Below are 19436 nucleotides of genomic sequence, written 5' to 3'. Positions count from 1 at the left end.
TAAGTCAGGAAGGAGCAGGCAGGCCTCCAAAATTTGCACATAAAACTGTGTCTGTATCATGGAGCTAAAGAGATATATATATATATATGTATATTTACAAAATACAGTTCTGAATCCAGGCTTACCATATAAGTCACTGAGCCCTAAAGACAGAAAATAAAGGAGGATTCTTAGCAAGGGAAAGCAGCAAGATCCACAAACAATATTAAAAGACCATGTTTAGTTTATAGTTTTGCTTTCTTTAGTGTGCATATACATGTAGATATATGTGCAATTTTCAATTTATTTCCTTATATGCATTTAAATACAGTCCATAGTGTCCTATTTTAATATTGTATATGTTTATTAGCATTCCCTTCAAGTGAGCTACACTGTACTTCTTATTTGTTTTCTCTGAAGTTCTATCAAGTCAACTGTGTCTTGGAGGCCTCTCTTGGAAGTAGAAGGCGAATGTCTTAGTTCTCCAGGACTGTAGTAACAGGTACCACAAACTGTGAGGCTTAAAAAAACCCAAAAAAACATATTTATCATTTCAAAATTCTAGAAGCTAGAAGTCATAGGCCAACACAGCAGCAGGGTTGGTTCCTTGTGAGACCTTGCTTTGCAGGCAGTGGTTTTCTCCCTGTGATTCTCAAAGTATTCCTTGGTGTTCATATCTGCAGTCCACTCTCCTCTTATTGGGACTTCAGTCTCACTGCATTAAGGCTTACCATAATAAGACAATTTTAACTCTTCAAAGATTCTGTGTCCAAATACAGTAACTTTCTCGGATACAGGGACTGGGGCAAGGGGTGGCACCCAGAGATCACAACTTCAACATAGGAGACTTTAGGGACCACAGTTCAATCTCTAATACTCAGGCAGAATTTGGTGTATAGATTATATGTTGGTGGCGATCAATCCTTGTAGAGGAAAGAAGAAAGAAGACTGGAGAGAGGGAAAAGCAAACAGTAGGAAGAAGGAAATGCACACCTGAGAAACTTTAGTCAACCCTCTCGATTCCCTGAGAAGCATCATCAGCTGGTCCATGTTAGGAGAGGGATTGCTCTACTCTGTACCCTGAGGGAGCTAAATTGATGATCCTGGTCTCCCAGCAGGCAGCAAATATGTCTGAGAAGGGCAATGTGGGCAGCCCATAGCTTGCCCATTTATCATTGCTCTTAAACCCATTTATTTTATTTCAGTGGCTTGAAATGATTCTTCAAAACATAACACTTTCAGCACAAGTTAGTCTATGAGCTACCACTATTCGCTTTGAAAAGAACTTTCAGTATTTCAGAGAGACCTATCTTTCAATCTGCTCCACAGATTCTATTTAGCATGATCCACTAGTATTTTGACTAGTGTACGTTCTATAACAATAGTAGACATTTAAAGAACTTTCAGAGGAGGCTTGTATGCAACTATTAGCCTTTTGATTTCTACTGCTTTAAAGATCAAAGATTAACATTCAATTCCTGGTTGAGCTTGTAAGACACAGAATAGCTTTTGATCAAAAATGATGTAAATTCTGATTTGACCTGATCTTGAACATAAAAGCAATTGTTCTTAAATTTCCCTGTGAAGTGAATAATCTACCTTTGATTAAATAGCTTATTAAATCAATCCACAGCTGAAAAATATTTTGAATACTTGTGGCAATGGCACATCAAACAAATTAAACAGAAAAGAAAATGACTTCAAGAACACAAGAGAAAAGATTAGTAACATGAAAAATACATCATAAAACATTTTTAAAAAACCCTAAATACTGCATTGAGAAGTATGGTCTTATCTTGGCACTATAGAAGTAGAAAGCCACAGATCAACTTTCACATAGATGTAAACTTTTCCTTTTTGATTATTATAAAAATTATTTGGCTCCTACATGAAAAGGAAAATTCATTTTATTGCATTTATAATAAGAAATTCTATGATTGATTTTTTAAAATTAATAATGGTCTCCAAGTCTCTGGAAGTTCAATCAGAGAACACTAAATACTAAACACTCTGAATGCATAGTGCCTAGTATGAGCTTTGCTACATAGTGGAACAGGGGATTGTGGAGAATGTGTGTGGTCTTTCTTAGAGCATGAACATTGTGATATGAACTAGGCCTCTTATATGATTATCTCAGACATGGAGAAATAGAAGCTGTACACAAAAGCACTTTCAAACTCCAGATCTTAAATTTACTATGCCATTATATTGACAATTTTACGTAATTAGATTACCAAGAGGAAACTTGCAAGTTCAGGACAAAAATGTTTGAGAAAAAAGTCAAACTGCAATACTACACATTTGTCATTGGCTAATCAAAGTGTTGCTCAAGGCCAAAGTTAAAGTTATACAAACAGAAACTATCTTCTCACTGGAACACCTCTAATTTAATATAAGCAAATATGTATACTTTTTATGATGTCTTTCATTTACTTGAATACTTTCTAACTTATAATTATTCCAAGATTTCATAATCGCTTAATCTTACAAAGGCACAATCACCAAAGCCAAACTAATGATAGTCACCAATATTCTTATACAGAACTGTCTGACTCTTCAGAAACTAGGTATTTATCCAACCTTACCTTCGATCCTTACTTCAAGGCTTTTCAGCTCATTATGCTTATTAACGTACTAAGTGATACCTAGAATTTTCCCTCTATCAATTCCTAGTTATTTATTGGGGTCAAATAAACAGCTATAGCATCTCAGATTCTTTCTTGGTCTTTAAAATAAAATTTATTTTGATTTGTTTTACATTTCCATTCAATTTGATAGCTTACTTAAACATTTGTCGTGATTGACTTAGTCACAAAATGACTATAATAAAGAAAGATAAAAGCCTATGAAAAAGAATACATTATGAGACATGATAGAGTTGATTTTATTCAAAGAGGGAGAATAAGTAAGGGTGAGGAGAAACTCCTAAGGACTAGAATAGTATTTTATACAAGAGTTAATTAGACTTAAGGAGAAAATTAAAGCATTGGATTGTCTGATGTTTCAAAATAAAACCACATAGCTGATTAAGATTAAGTATCTAATCATTTTAAATATTATAATATCTTTTAGACATGGGAGTCAAACAAATTATAGAGTGTAGATCTCCTCATATGTTTAAAGTTAAATAAGGGCTATTAATATTTTTTCTGATGTTTCCTTTAGATAAAAAGTCTACCCATAACCTTAAGTGTTAGAAATAAAAAATTACTGTTCATTACTTAGGGGACTTTGTAAGGAATGATAATTAGAAAACAAAATCATATGAATCTCACTGATTTTTCTGTAATTGGTTTGAATTCAGTGAATATCATCAAAAAATTCCAAGATGATTTGTTGAAGAATTTGGAGGACAGATTTCTGTCACTAATCCATCCATAGTTAATCAATTTCTAAGAATATTATGATGTTTGTTAGTGTTTGGATCTTAGAGTTAATTTAAAAGCTTCTTGTTGATACTGATAACAACTTGGCAATTGAAACTTCAATTAGGAGATGTTAAAGGGATGTACTACAATGGTTACCTTTTTTTTTTTTTGGTAACTCCTGCAAGTTTGTCCATTTCTCCCAGAAGAGCAGACAGCACAGACAATTTTCCAGATCCAACCTGGCCAACAAAAGCCACCAAATCTCCTTCTGGAATTTTTAGGTTAAAGCTGCATGACAAGAAGTGGGAAGAGATGTTATAGAAACTGTTGTTTCAGTAGCTTTTAAAGTGTATCCTTAGATTAGTCACTACAGACATCATTAAAATGCTTTTCACAATTTTCTTTAAATATTTAGCTTTCCACAATGTGAAAAGAAACAAGAACTACTCCAGTAACAGGAAATGACTAGAAATAAAAAGGAACAGTAACATCACTATGGAAATGAAATACATATTTTAAAAAAAGGCATTTTAAAAGTGTTTATTAGACAGAAGCCAATGACTCACACTTGTATTCCTAGCAAATTATGACACTGCAGTTCCGAGGGTTTCAAGGTCAGCTTCAAGGTCAGCTTGTGTAGAAAAACCTGAGATTCCATCTCCATAATAACCAGCAAAAGCCAGAATGGAAGTGTGGTTCAAGTGGTAGAGCACATCCATGCAAGCAGGCTGAGTGATCTTGAGGCTCTTTCAAACTATTAATTAAATATTATTAATTAAATAATACTAATTAAATATAAATAATAATAATAATTAAATAATACATTAAATTAAAATAATACATTAAATTAACTTAAATAATAAATTAAAAAGGCTTATTGATACATTTCAGCATAGCCGTCTTATAAAATTCAAAGAAACAAAAATTGGAAGTTCTAGAATTCAGTACTGAAATTCTTTGTAAAATGGCCACCAATCAAGACTTATTCTTTTAATACTGGAATTCCTGTGTCATCCCAGGAAAATGAAGCATTAGCAAACTAAATGGCATAATCTAGAAAGGAAAACAAACACAATGTTGTACTTTAGATTAGTATACTTAACTATCCAGAGTTTTACCAGTTCTGAATACAGTAAGTACTCACCTCCTATTTTTGTTTCTATATTCTGAGGAAGAAGGTCCTCAGAGTCATTTTCCAAATGACTCAGTGATATCCTTGTATATCAAAATAAACACACAGAGAATTTACACAGAGCTCAAATAGAACTTAAACATTAAGAGTATTAGTTGTGTTTTGTGGCCTGATTCAATGTTTCTGATGCAAATTTAAAATATTTTTATAAGTACAGCAAGCATAATTGAATTTTATTGAGTGTTGCAAAGAAGTTCAGTCTTAGAGAAAGCAAAAAGAGTCATCAAAACAAATATCTATGCAGGAAAACCTAATGAAAGATAAGGAAAATATTAATTTTAGAAAAATAAGTAATTTTTAAATAGCAATTATAGAAAGATTTGTTTTCCAGTTTAACCGATGTATCATTAACAAAATTTTACATATCTAAATGTACAGCATGATGTTTTTAATATATTCACATATTTGAAGTGATTACCATACTCAAACTAATAATATAAACATCATCTCACCTACATATTTTTTCCTTTGTGGTAAGACTACTCTCTTACTGAATTTCAAGTATAAGAAATATAATTATTAACCATGGTCACCATGATGTATGTTAGCTCTCTAGGACTTGGCCTCACAACTTTAAGTTTGTACTTGGATTAATTAACAGCTCTTCATTTCTTCCCTACTATCTCCTGAGCCCTGGAAACTACCTTTCCACTTGATGTCTGTATCTGTAAGACTTTTAGATTCTGAACATAAGGAAGTTAAAGAAATATTTGACTAAATGTAGTATAGTTCACTTGGCATTTTATTCTACTGTATTGTGGGGAGTGGCAAGATATCTATTTTTCTTAAGGACTGTTATATTCTGTGTGCGTTAGCATTCTCATGCAACCTTAAGATTTATGAATAAACTCTGCTTCTAACAATGAACCAAATCATGGTTTCAGCAATAATAACATCCAATTCTGGTAAAAATATTTGTATAATTTTAGCAACTATTCAGAAAAAAATCAATTTTTCCCTGAAATTGACTTATATGAAATCTCTAGTATATTTTTATTTTGTGCTGGGAGACTTCTATTGTTAATAGATAAGTTATAACTGGGTTGTGATTTTTCTTATCAAGTATATCAATATATACAAGTATTTTTCTCTCTTATTGCCTTGGGATATTTTCTTTTCTAATTCTAGGGATTAAACTCAGGGTCTTACACATCCTAAACAAGTGCTCAATCACTGAACTACATCCCCAGCCAAGAGTGTTTTCTTCATTTATTAAGTAAAAGAAACAGTAACAAAGCACTAAGTGATGGGGAATATTTAAAAACATCAGATATTTTCCCACATTCTAACTCCAAAAGCAAACTCTAAGAACTGACATTTTCTTCAAGAAATGAGTGTTGTGAAACAAGTGTTGGAGGCATTCCACCACAGTGCATCCATGATCTCTGCTAACACTGCTCCACCAAGCTTTTGCCAAATGAGCATGAGGACCGTGAGGATATGGAATGGGCTGACCAGAGGAGATATAGATTCAAAGACAAGTCTATGCGTTCCTGGGCCCCAGCTGACATGGGGTTAATGATTTCTCCAGTGGAAAATGTTTTTCGAGAACCATTTGATAAAAGAAGGCCCTATAAAAAGAGAAGCACAAGATTTCAGAATTTTGCATATTATGGAGCATCCATGGTGTCAGACAAAGGTGACATATATTTTCAGTTGTTCATGTGTTCAGGGAAACATGAGGTTCTTCATATATTGATGCTGTGTAATTTTGAGACATGCTTTTTGTTTTTTTTTTTTTAGGTGAGGAGCTACAATCAATGTATGTTTTTACATTTTCTGAACAATGGTAGAGAGTAACACTTGATTTCTGAGACAATAAGAAACTCCTATAATTTTTTTATTATTAAACTGCAAGAGAAATCTCTACAAGATATGCTGTGGATCTCCTCCATTTGATGGCACCCTCACAATGCTGAATGCCATCCACAAAATGAGCACATGTGCATTAATGAACAGCAAATGAACACTAATATCGAATGAATAAGATTATTCTTGAAACTGTGGGAAACTACTAGTAGAGGTGAACTACTAGTACTTAGTACTAGTACTTAGCTTACTTATAGCTTAAAAAAAACCTGAAGAACAATAACACCATTTCATGTAGCAGCTCTGAATCACTTGGTATTCATACCAATAATACAGAAGTATTTCATTTCTTCCATCTTCTCATCCTTGCTTTTAATTTTTTTGTAATAAGCATGTTGGGGGATATGAGATAATAGCTCATCATGGTATTGATTTTTATTTCTTGATGATTAGTGGTGAGGAACAATTTTTTCATATACCTGTTGACTAGTGATATGCTTTCCTAGGGGAAATGATCACTCAGTCTTGAAAAAAGAACTACTGGACAACACAGCTGGATCTTGAAGACAATTTTTGTTAAGCAAACTAAAACAAATACAGAAAGGAAAATGTTGATTCCATTTTAATGTATTGTCTAAAATGATTAAGTTCCATAAATCAAGGAAAGAAGAAATTCAACAATAGATATTTTAATCAAGTAAGATGAACTAGTCCCAGAAATTTGTTGTATCACATATATAATTAACAGTAATGCATTTCATGCTTAAATTATATTAAGATGACAGCTCTCATATTATGTTATTACAAAATAAAATAAAAGTTTTCTTTCAGAATATTAAAGAAAAGACTAAGCACACTATATAATTGAATATTGCTCGAAGAATATTAGGAGATTAAGAGACTTTTCTTTCAATATCTATTTCTGAAAAAGAAACCTTTACATTTCTGGAAGGGATAAAATTCAAAAGGCATGAGGGACAATTAAATGACCATTTATTGCTAAATTATGCATTCTAATGTGCCTTTGAATTATATGATATAATTTGTAAGAGTATTGCAATGTGTACCAAAATTACAATGGAAACTTTAGTATTTATAGTGTTTTCTGATGCAAATAATTTAACCTAATAAAAGAGGAAAACATACTATAAAGGTAATAAAGAAAAGATTCTGATATTTAAAATCTAAAGCAACATAAAAATTTTAGGCATTTATAAATACTCTTCAATCAAAATGAAAAATTGCTAAGATATATTTATATTATAATTACTGTTAAGTTCTTACATGCTTTCCATGTTTTCTATTTTTCTACAATATTCTCATTTGATATGAACTTATACACACACGTGCACACACCCACAAACACATACCATACAATTAAACCCAGGGTTAGCTGACACGATATTTGAGTGATGTCTTTCTTTGTCATCAAGAATTATTGTGAACATGCACCCTTGAGCCAAAGAGCAACAACATTTGTTTTAGGATTCCCAAGTTTTAAAGTGATAAGAAATTCCTGCGGTGCTCCATATTTCTAAAATGTATATCTTCTGAATTTTATTCCAACTAATATTAGTCATGTAAATCATACAAGAAATATGTATTGACCTGTCCATGGTCTCAGAAAAGGCTTTGAGATCAGCTTTCCTAACAAGTCCTTGATGAAGAAGATTTCAGATTTGTATAGATTACCTGGTTTTAGTAATAGAGTTACTTTAAGATCTTGAACTTATCTAACACTCACATCAGAGTCCTAAAACCCAAATCATACTCACCGAGAGAGACTTGCATTTCTCATTAGACCCGAGGCTTGATAGTTGTATTCCTTTCACCCTTTGCTACTCTTTATTCTCAAACAAACTCTAGGGAGAATCCTAAAGTACTTACACAGGAGTGTTAGGACTTACAAAGGAGTGTTAGGTTCACAGCAAAACTGGGAAGGAAGTTCACAGCAAAACTGCCCCCTCATACACCAGTAGACTCTCCATTACCCGACATATCGTTTGGTACATTGGTTACAGATGAAGAGCCTGCAGAGACCCAGTATTGGCACTCAAAGCCCACCTTTGTGTCGTACCACCTAGGGGCTCAATATGTGTAAAATACTGTGCTAGTGATCGAATGAAATCCTGTTACATATGGACTGTCAAAAAGTGTTAATATTTCCAGTGATCCCCAGATTCTTTTGTATCATCTCTTCATATTTAGATTCTACAATATCTATTGACTTTAGTTTGTACTCTACAGCTCCCTCGAAAGTTCGGTCAAGATGTATTGCCTGATTTGGTCTATCTAAAACCAATCCATGTCCTCATTTTGCCAAATAGGATTTAAGATCTACTGTGTTTCTTGCCCAGCTCAGTCCAGACACTGATATGCACTTTATCTACATAAAGTTTTTATGTCTGTAGAAGACTCTTTCAAGAATTTATTCTTATGGGGAAGAGAGTCCACCACACAGAGACGGTCTCATATAAAAAGATGGATTCATTGGGAAAGTGGATAACTGACCAGCCAGGGACGCAGCACAGATTGCGGAGTTGACACTGCAACATCGAACCATCCTCAAGCTGGGGTTTTAAAGACAAAAACCACAGAACCCTGTGGTCGAGGCTGGCCACACGCAGGTGCCAAAGGCATTGTTAGACACACAGATAGGTTACATAATTGGCGGGCAAAGGCGGGAGTCTCCCCATAAGTTTCGCGGGGGTGGTCTTCTCCTAAGTCCCCCAAATAGAGGAAGTCCTGTTTGGGAACAAGCTGATCTATTACATTTTATAATGTATATGGTCAATCAAGTCATACAGTCTTATTTTAGCAAGTAGAGGAACTTTCCAGTTTTAACATTTCAGAAACCAGTATTGTTTCAACATTCAGACATCAGCATTTTAATTTTTAGCTTAGGGACGGGGCTGGGGGGGGGGGAGAGCTCCTAGTACATTGGAGATGGAGTCGGTTTCTTTTCTTTTGGCTCCCCTTAATATTTATGTGGAAACTTCCTTAAGTATACACATTTATAAATTTCCAGTTTATTTAGTTTATAAAAGCTGTGGGTAGTTCCACACACATTAACTATTATAGTATTTATCTCCAATTTCTTGAGGGCAGAAGCTCAGTCAATAACCAAATCATCCAGCATTTCAACAATTTATAAAGGCCACTGTTTTAGATGATACAAAAAAGCTAGCAAATGTCCCCTCTCCTCTCCATACTCCTTTCTTCTCCTTGCCCTTTTAAATACATTCTCCTGCTTTCCTACTTACTAATTTTCCAGCAGATAAGGAAGCAATCAATTTAAAATTGGGAATTCCTTGAAATAGTTTTACCTTGGTGTAGAGTGGTCCAACCATAGCTGTGTTAATTTTTGCTGAGGTATGTTATAATGCTGATATGGCTGAAGGATCAGAGTTTGCAAAATGACAACAACAAAAAGTGCCCCTGCATAAGCTTGACCTCACTAGCCAGTCTGTTCACAGAAGACAATCTTTACCTGATGGTCATAAAAAACTGATAAAAGAGAAGACAAGTTCAACACTTGAAACAGTTAAATGTTAATTAAGTATCCTTAGATTATCATACACATAAACAAACACACACACAAACACATATACAAACATTCTCTGCCTGCTTAATTTGGCATCTTTCACGTCTTTTTCATCCTTTTCTGTTTTTAACTCAATCCTTGGATGAAAAGTAAATAAGCTCACAGATTCAAGAGGTGAGAATTTATTTTATGGTTTTCCTATGCTAAGATCATCAAAGAATTAACTCTCACCTGGCTTCATAGGAAAAACTGCGAGAGGCAGGACTTTATTTAATGCATTTTGTCAAATGTTGAACATGACAGTCAAAATTTAAGTAGAGGATATCTTAGTATGACATGTAGGTGCCTTCTTCAAAGTCTCAATTTATATCTCATTTTTTTATGGTCACCTTTACCTTTTTTTTTTTTTGTCGATTGTGGGGCTTGAACTCTGGGTGTGGGCAATGGCTTTCAGCTCTTTGGCTCAAGGTGAGCGCTCTACCACAGCACCACTTCCGATTTTCTGGTGGTTTAGTGGAGCTAAGAGTCTCATGGACTTTCCTACTCAGGCTGGCTTTGAACCGTGATCCTCAGATCTCAGCCTTGTGAGTGGCTAGGATTACAGACTGAGCCACCGGAGCCTGGCTTTATCTACTCTTTCACTCTGGCTTTTCCTATTCCCTCAAGTTTGGTGAGAGGCTGGCTGTGATGTTTAGGGTCAATGCTCATGTACAGAGAGGCAATGGGACTGTTTCCAGTCACAGCAAAGTGGGTAATGAACAATTGTGCATACTCTCTAGGATATTATAAATTGGCATGTCATTTACTTAGCAGGTTCATAGAAGTACACCCTTCTAATTTACAGTAAAATGTTTAATATCATGTGTTTTATAAATGTACCATTCTCATTGTCAACTCTGGAAATGCAAAAAATGTCTCTGTCATAGCCACTTTGAGAGAATCTGTAGATTACTATAAAGGAAGTCAAAGGTAGTAACTAGGTAATAATATATTTGAATTTTTCTCCAAGAATGCTAAATTATTTAAAAAATTGTATTACTTATTATTATAATGGAGTCATAAATAACAATATTTTTTAAGCACTGGTATAATTCATTAACAGCTTTGGCAGCCTGTTGGTGTGTTATTTAATTGCTTTGAAACCAGTACTTCAAATAATTTATTTAAAAAAATCTGACTTTAGAATCAAATATATACCACTATATCTAACACTAAATTTTAAGGTGTCCATTTACTGAAAATTACATGGAACATTATATACTGTCAATGACATTATTGAATTATTTTATATCTCACAGGAGCATAATAACAAGAGTAAGTTTGGCATTTCTCAAATGAGCTCTATCAGAAGTCACCCTCTGGGACATTAAATAATTCTTGCAAAGACAATTTATAAAATGTCTTCTTGGTCTTTGAATGAAATTTCCTGAAAAAGGTGCACAATTCTCTCTATTGTGGTTATATCTATCATTAACCTTTAGTCTTTATCATGAAAAATAGTCAAACAGCTAAAGGCCTATCACTGGATAACACAGTGATTCTTCACATATTAATTAGAAAATATTAAAAGTCTGAATTTCAGGTATGATAAAGTCCATAAAACAGCATTTGGAATATCAGATATGAAATTAATTTTGATTGATATTTGAATAAAATCCATAGATTCAATTGTGACTAAATCATACACAAAACAAAATGCTCTGGGATAATTTTTATCTCAAAAATATATGCTATTGAGAAATAACTGGCCTCATTTTTCCTTCTCTTTCTTCCTTCTTCATTTTTCTGAAGACATGATGCTCTGAGATATGGATATCATCCCTTGTGGTTTGAATGTGTCTTCCAGATCTCATGTTCAAATGTAATTGCCATTGTAACATCTTTAAGATGTAATTAGAGCAAGAGACCTCAGCTCTCTTGAAAGGTTTAATTCCATTATTTCAGGAGTGAGTAAAATTATCTAGGAGTAGGTTTCTGATGGAAAGGCCAAGTTTGCCAATTTCCTCTAGGTGTTTCTTGTATGTTTACTTGATCTTCTCCAAGCGGGCTGCAGTGTGAAAGGTCTCAACAGACAAGGACCATACTTTGCGTTTCTGAAATGAACACATTTCGCAATGGGGAGGAATAACTGTTTTTCCTTTATAATTGTCTGGGTCTTGGTATTTTGTTATGGTAGTAAAAAATGGTGAAAGGATCGTCAATGCACAGGTAGGGTTAATACACAGGTACAGAAAGACGATAGGACTATTTCTAGTCACATGCAACAAAGTGGGTAATATTGTACAATTGGGCATGCTTTCTAGGATATTATAAATTGGCATGCTATTTACTTTGCAGGTTCATAGAAGTACATCTTTACCATCTTGTTTGGAAAGTCAAATTAAAAAGATGGGAAATAAAAAGACAGAGAAAGCCTGGGCCTTTATTAACATGTCTGAAGCAGATCATCAGTGCAACCTTTTGTCTAATAATATAAGAAAAATAGGGTTATGTGTCACTGAAGAATAAGGATGCATTTTGAGGAGCACATCGGCCCTATTAAGCAACTTTTTTGAAACATCATAGATGGTATAGTTCGATCAGTGACATATTTTCTTGATGCAATCAAGAAACAAAGTAAAAAAATGTTTCTTTTAAAATGTGTCATGGCATATTGTTGTATAGTAAGCATTTTTGTAGGTAGAGAAAGCTAGGTAAAATAATTATAATAAACAATACATAAGTATTTAAATGTGTAGCAATATAAATTTATTATCATTAATAAGCATGAGATGCTGTATATAAATATAAATGCTATATTTTCATGTGACTAGTAGTAGAATAAGCTTATTTAAACCAGTCATACCACAAATATGTTGAGAGCTGGAAGACATTATGACTGAAATGTCATTAGTTAGCACATAGGCTATAGGTACCTATTTATTTCAGCTATTAATGTTGGGTTATTTTTCTCTTAAACCCAAATATTCTTAAGTGACAGAGTTCAGATATTCTCCATGACCTTGGACATATGCCTTAGTCAGTGAAAAGTTCTACAAAATTAAGAAAAGTGAAAGCAGGGGTAATTGGGAGGAATGGCTGAGAACATTGAAGAGGTGGCATTGATCACCATACATTGTATTGCTGGACACTAGGGGCTCACACCTGTAACCCTAGCTACTCAGGAGGCTGAGATCTGAGGATCACTGTTCAAAGCCAGCCCCGGGAAGAAAGTACCTGAGACTTTATCTCCAATTAACCACCAGAACACCGGAAGTGACACTGTGGCTTAAGTGAGAGAGAGCCCATCTTGAGCTGAAGAGACAATGGACAGTGCCCAGGCCCAGAGTTTAATTTCCATGACTGTCCAAAAAAATAAAAATAAAAACATGCTGTATTCATAAACTGCTTTGTTAAATGGCAACTCCTTTGCACAACTACTTAAAAATTAATAAAAAATGTTTGATACATTCTACAACTTCGTATTACTTCCAGTTAGATTTAATTACTTCCATTTAGAGTTAAGGGTTATATCCACTGTAATCACATGTAAAATATTTTCTCATTTCTCTATCAGTAATAATGTACACATAGATAACCACCTAAATCACTTTCTTGACACAAGTAAAATATTAGAAATGAAAATGAAATTGATATTGCACACCAGGCTTTCTGACTCTGTAGTCTCAGGTCTTTACATTAAAAAATTCATTAACCATGGGCTGGGAAGGTGGCTCAGTGGTAGATTGCTTGTTTTGCAAGCCTGAGTTCCTGGGTTCGATTCCTCAGCACCATATAAGCAAAAAGAAAAAAAGCCGGAAGTGGCGCTGTGGCTTAAGTGGTAGAGTGCTAGCCTTGAGCTGAAGAGCTGAGGGACAGCGCCCAGGCCCAGAGTTCAGGCCCCACAACCGGACCCAAAAAAAAAAATTCATTAACCAAAGAGGGTAAAAGAAGGTCTCATACTACTCCATATTAAGACTCTTATTTTCATTGCTATTGAATAATCTTGATTGATCTTTGGGTGGATGAAAACTCTATGGTAAACAAGTCTGTACTAAACTCAATTTTACATTTATTAAAATACTCAATAACATACCACAGTTTCATATGCAAAGAAATGGTTTACTACAAACGGTCCCCATAAACAGGCAGGAGTTGCAATCCTAATATCAGATAATATAAACTTCAAATTAAAATTAGTGAGAACAGCTAAAGAAGGTTGCTTCATACTAATTAAGGAATCTCTCCTTCAGGAGGATATTACAATTCTAAATATCTATTCACCAAACAGTGGAACACCCGAATTTATCCAAGAAACACTACTTTCCCTCAAATCTCACATAGATCCAAACACATTAATTATTGGGGATTTTAACACACCACTATCCCCACTAGATAGATCAACCTGGCAAAAACTCAATAGAGAAACTGCAAATCTAAATAACTGCATAGATCAACTAGATCGAACAGACATCTATGGAATATTTCATCCAGCAGCATCAGAATACACATTCTTCTCAGCAGCACATGGAACATTTTCCAAAATAGCCTACATTGTAGGTCGCAAAGCAAACTTGTTCAAATTCAGAAACATTGAAGTTATTGCCCTGCATTCTCTCAGACCATAAGGGAATAAAATTAGAAATCAACACCAAAAGCCACCAAAGAAAGTCCGGTAACACATGGAGTCTGAACAATACACTGTTGAATCACCAGTGGGTCATGGAACAGATTAGAAAGGAAATTCAAATGTTCATGATATTCAACAAAAATGAACACACAAATTACCAGTTCCTCTGGGACACAGCAAAGACATTACTCAGAGAGAAGTTCATAGCTCTGAGTTCCTACATCAACAAATTGGAGAGATCTGAAACCAACAATTTAAAGAGACATCTGAACCTCCTTGAAAAAGAGCAGCAAGATAAACCCCAATCCAGTAGACGGAAAGAAATAATTAAAATTAAATCAATTAAATGAATTAGAATCCAAAAAAACTATAGAAAGAATCAACAAAGAGTTGGTTCTTCAAAAAAAAATTAACAAAATTGACAGACCTTTAGCAAATCTTATCAGAAAAAGAAGAGAACACATCCAAATAAACAAACAAAGATGAGAATGAAAACATCACCACAGAAACAACCAAGACTCAGAACATTATAAGGGAATATTTCTCAAACCTTTATGCTAATAAGTTTGAGAATCTGGAAGAATGGAAGATTTCCTAGCAAATATTGCCATGCCGAAACTAAACCAGGATGAGTTAAACCAACTTAACAAACCTATATCAAGCAATGAAATAGAAGCAGCAATAAGACACCTCCCATCTAAGAAAAGCTCAGAACTGGTTGGATTTACAGCAGAATTCTACAAGGCCTTCAAAAGAGATTTCACACCAATATTCCTCCAACTCTTCAATGAAATTGAAAAAGAAAGTTCACTACTGAACTCTTTCTATGAAGCCATCATAACCCTCATCCCAAAATCAGGCAGGGACTCATCAAAGAAAGAGACCTATAGACACATTTCCTTGATGAACATCGATGCAAAACTTCTCAACAAAATTTTGGACAATCAACTTCAACAATTCATCCAAAAAATCATACACTACAATCAAACAGGATTCATTTCAGGGATGCAAAGCTGGTTCAATATATGCAAATCAATTAATGTAATTCATCACATCAAGAAGAGCAAGGATAAGAACCACATGGTTACCTCAATAGATGCATAAAAAGCATTTGACAAAATCCAACACCCCTTTATGATGAAGACTCTGGAAAAATTAGGAATCCATGGAACATTCCTCAAGACAATAAAGGCTGTACATGACAAACCTACAGCCAGGATTATACTTAATGGTGAAAAACTAAAGCCATTTCCTCTAAACTCAGCAACAAGGCAAGGATGTCCACTCTCTCCACTTCTCTTCAATTTAGTATTCGAATACCTAGCTACAGCAATAAGACAAGATGCAAACATAAAAGTGATCCAATAGGGAAAGATAAAGTAAAACCTTCTCTCTTTGCAGATGACATGATCTTGTATTTAAAGAAGCCCACAGACTCCACTACCAAATTACTCGAGGTGATTCAAAGCTTTGGAAAAGTAGCAGAGTATAAAATTAACCCTCAAAAACCAATGGTTTTTCTTTATGCCAACAATGAGAAGAGTGTGGCAGAAATCAGGAAAGCAACTCCATTCATAATAGCTTCACAAAAAATAAAATACATAAGAATTAACTTAACTAAAGAAGTGAAGGACCTCTATGATGAACACTTTAAAAACATGAAAAAGGAAATCAAAGCAGAACTTAGGAAGTTCTCCCATGCTCCTGGATCAGAAGGATCAACATAGTGAAAATGGCAATAGTTCCCAAGACTATCTACAAATTCAATGTGATACCTATCAACATTCCAACCTCATTCTTCAATGAAATAGAAGAAGCAACCCACAAATTCATATGGAACAATAAAAGACCCTGAATAGCAAAAACAATCTTTAACAGAAAGAACAGTGCTGGAGGAATATTAATACCAAATTTCAAATTCTACTACAAAGCTATAGTAATCAAAAGTTTGGTACTGGCCCAAGAACAGACCTCAGGACCAATGGAATAGAATTGAAAAACCCACAAATGAACCCTCAGACCTATAGCCACCTAATCTTTGATAAGGGAGCTAAAAATATAGAATGGAAGAAAGACAGCCGCTTCAGTAAATGGTGCTGGCAAAATTGGTTAAATAACTCTAGAAAACTAAAGTTAAATCCTTATATATCATCCTGCACCAGAATCAACTCCAAATGGATCAAAGACCTTGAGGTCAAAGCAGACACCCTGAAAACATTACAGGAAGAAATATGAGAAACCTTAGGTCTCCTAGGCGCAGGCCCAGATTTGCTCAATAGAGACCAAGAAATCCAACAAATCAAAGAAAGATTGGACAAATGGGATTTCATGAAGCTGCAGAGCTTCTGTATTGCAAAAGACATAGCTAGCAAGTTCAATAGAAAGCCCATGGATTGGGAGAAGATTTTCACTGGCCATACAATGAATAAGGGTCTCACATCTAAAATCTAAATCCCCCAACAACAAATCCTCAAAGAAACAACTGCTCGATAAACAAGTGGGCTAAAGACTTATGAGAAACTTCTCTGAAGAGGAAATAAGAATGGCTAGCAGACATATGAAGACATGTTCAACTTATCTAGCCATAAAAGAAATTCAAATCAAAACAACATTGAGATTTAATTTCACCCCAGTTAGACTAGTTATAATCAAGAAATCTAATAACAACAGATGCTGGAGAGGATGTAGATAGAAGGTAAACCTACTGCATTGTTGGTGGGAGTGTAAACTTGTTCAACCACTTTGGAAAGTAGTATGGAGGTTCTTCAAAGACTCCACATAGAACTCCTCTATGACCCAGCAATCCCACTTTGGGCATTTCCCCAAATGATCACAAACAAGACCACACTAAAGCTATCAGGACGACTATGTTTATTGCAGCACTATTTACCATAGCTAAGATATGGAACCAACCCAGATGCCCCTCAGTAGATGAATGGATCAAGAAAATGTGGTATACACACACACATACACAAAATGGAATTCTATGCCTCCATCAGAAAGAATGGCATCACCCATTTGTTAGGAAATGGAAAGACTTGGAAAAAATTATATTAAGTGAAGTAAGCCAGGCCCAAAGAAACATAGTTCCTATGGTTTCCTTTATTTGCAATAACTAGTATATATCTGGGACAAATAGAAAAGGTCAAAAGCTATGTACATATGACCAAATAAGATGATGTTAAGTGAAATGAACCCCAAGATAGGGACACAAGTGGTTTTTCTTTCTTGCTATTGTTCCTAATATATTTATAACATACCATGTAATTTTTTTTTGTGTTTCTTTTTGTGTTCCTCCCCGATGGTATGATCCCTGTTTTCACTATATTTGATATCAGTGCCCTGTATCTTGTATAAAAGCCTCTCCAGCTTGGGGAGGGAAATAGAAAAAACAAAATGCTTAAATAGGGATACAGTTTGATCCTTTGTAAGAATGACATATACAAGACACTCTGTTGAAAAATGAACTTTGCAATTTAGGCAGGGAGGGGGAAAGAAGAAGGGAGGGTGTGTGTGTAGTTGTGGAGGTGGGAGGGAAGAAAGGGTAGGGGAAAAACAAAGGAGGAAGTAACAATGCTTGATAGGTAATGTAGTACTCATTACCTTGCTCATGTAACTGTAACCCCTCTATACAGTATTTTTACAATAAAAAACTTATTTTAAAAAAAGAAAATGCCTTACTCTAATAAGAAAGGACCTTTTCCAGTTTTGTTTCTGCTAGTTCCAATAATGTGGATCCTTTCCTACAGTTGAGTTAAAAAATGCTAAGCAATAAACTCCTTTCATGTCATATTGTCTTTCTATTCCATTCCATAAAATAAATATTCATTTTCAAAATAAGATTGCATTGATTTTTCACAAAAGCAGTTTTTTAAATAACAATGACTGCCTCAGCATTTTGAGTTAGAGCTGTGTAAAACTCAGCGGTTTTGGTTCAGGGAAAGGTGACCCCTGGGTTTCATGCTGAGTCTTCAAATAATGCAGCATCTAGAAGTGACACTGCTGCTGAACTGATTATGATGAGCATAGCTCTGCTTGTAGCTACCTTGATTTCCCTTTTCCCAGGGCTGTGCCCTTTCTTCACCATCTTCTGTTCTTTCTTGGTAAACTTCAATAGTGCGATCACATGGCCCTGTCTGGTGTTCCCACACCCAAAAGATGTTCAAGAATAAAAAATGACAGGAAGTTGTATTTGTTTAACATTAACAATTGAGGTAGCTTTTGGAGGAGGAACTTGGATCAATAGTCAACCTTCTCAATCAGTGAAATGTATCAACTTGTGAGCTTTATTTCTACACAATAAGTTCCCGGCACATAAATCATATTTTTATGAAAAATATTTATATTCAAAGCACATTCACTTCTATTAACTGGATCCTCATAACTGCCTAAGGAAGGCAGAGCAATATTTATCTCTCTTTTCTTTTTTTCTATTTATATTTTTTAATTTATTTTTTGTGTGAAAATACTGTACAGAGGGGTTACAATTACATGGGCAAGATAATGAGTACTTTTCTTATCAAGCATTGCAGCCTCCTCCTTTGTTTCCCCTACCCCTCCCTTCTCACCCCCACCACCAAAGTTGTAAAGTTCATTTTTGACATGACAATGTGTACTTCTTATTGTTGCAATTGGTCCACCTGTATCTTTATTTAAATGACTTGTTTTTCCCCTTCCCCTCCACAAATTATACCGACATCAAATACAGTGAAAAGAGGGGTTATACTATGGGGGAGAGACATACAAAGCAACAAAGAAATAATCTTATAAATGAGTTAGAAACAAATGCATGAAAGAAAAAAACATTTAAATGCATATCTTAGGGTTCATTTTTCTAACATCACATTATCTGACCTTTTCTGCTTGACTCATACATATACTAGATATTGCAAATAAGGGAAAACATGGGACCTATGTTTCTTTGGGCTTGGCTTA

General features: G+C 34.6%; 1 protein-coding gene across 1 annotated transcript in view; it reads right to left on the bottom strand.

Moving 5' to 3' along the window:
- Nucleotides 1–366: 366 nt before the first annotated feature.
- The window catches only part of Rbm11 (RNA binding motif protein 11), a 55902-nt gene continuing 36832 nt past the window's right edge, over nucleotides 367–19436 (bottom strand). The window contains exons 5-7 of the mRNA XM_013034884.1: nucleotides 5995–6110; nucleotides 3504–3635; nucleotides 367–499 (exon numbers count right to left, since the gene is read on the bottom strand). Of these exons, the coding sequence (XP_012890338.1) occupies nucleotides 367–499; nucleotides 3504–3635; nucleotides 5995–6110 (381 nt within the window). The remainder of the gene's footprint in view (nucleotides 500–3503; nucleotides 3636–5994; nucleotides 6111–19436) is intronic.

This window comes from Dipodomys ordii, unplaced genomic scaffold, assembly GCF_000151885.1.
Source record: "Dipodomys ordii isolate 6190 unplaced genomic scaffold, Dord_2.0 Scaffold199, whole genome shotgun sequence".
Classification (NCBI taxonomy): domain Eukaryota; kingdom Metazoa; phylum Chordata; class Mammalia; order Rodentia; family Heteromyidae; genus Dipodomys; species Dipodomys ordii.
This window is presented reverse-complemented; position numbering and strand designations above follow the sequence as displayed.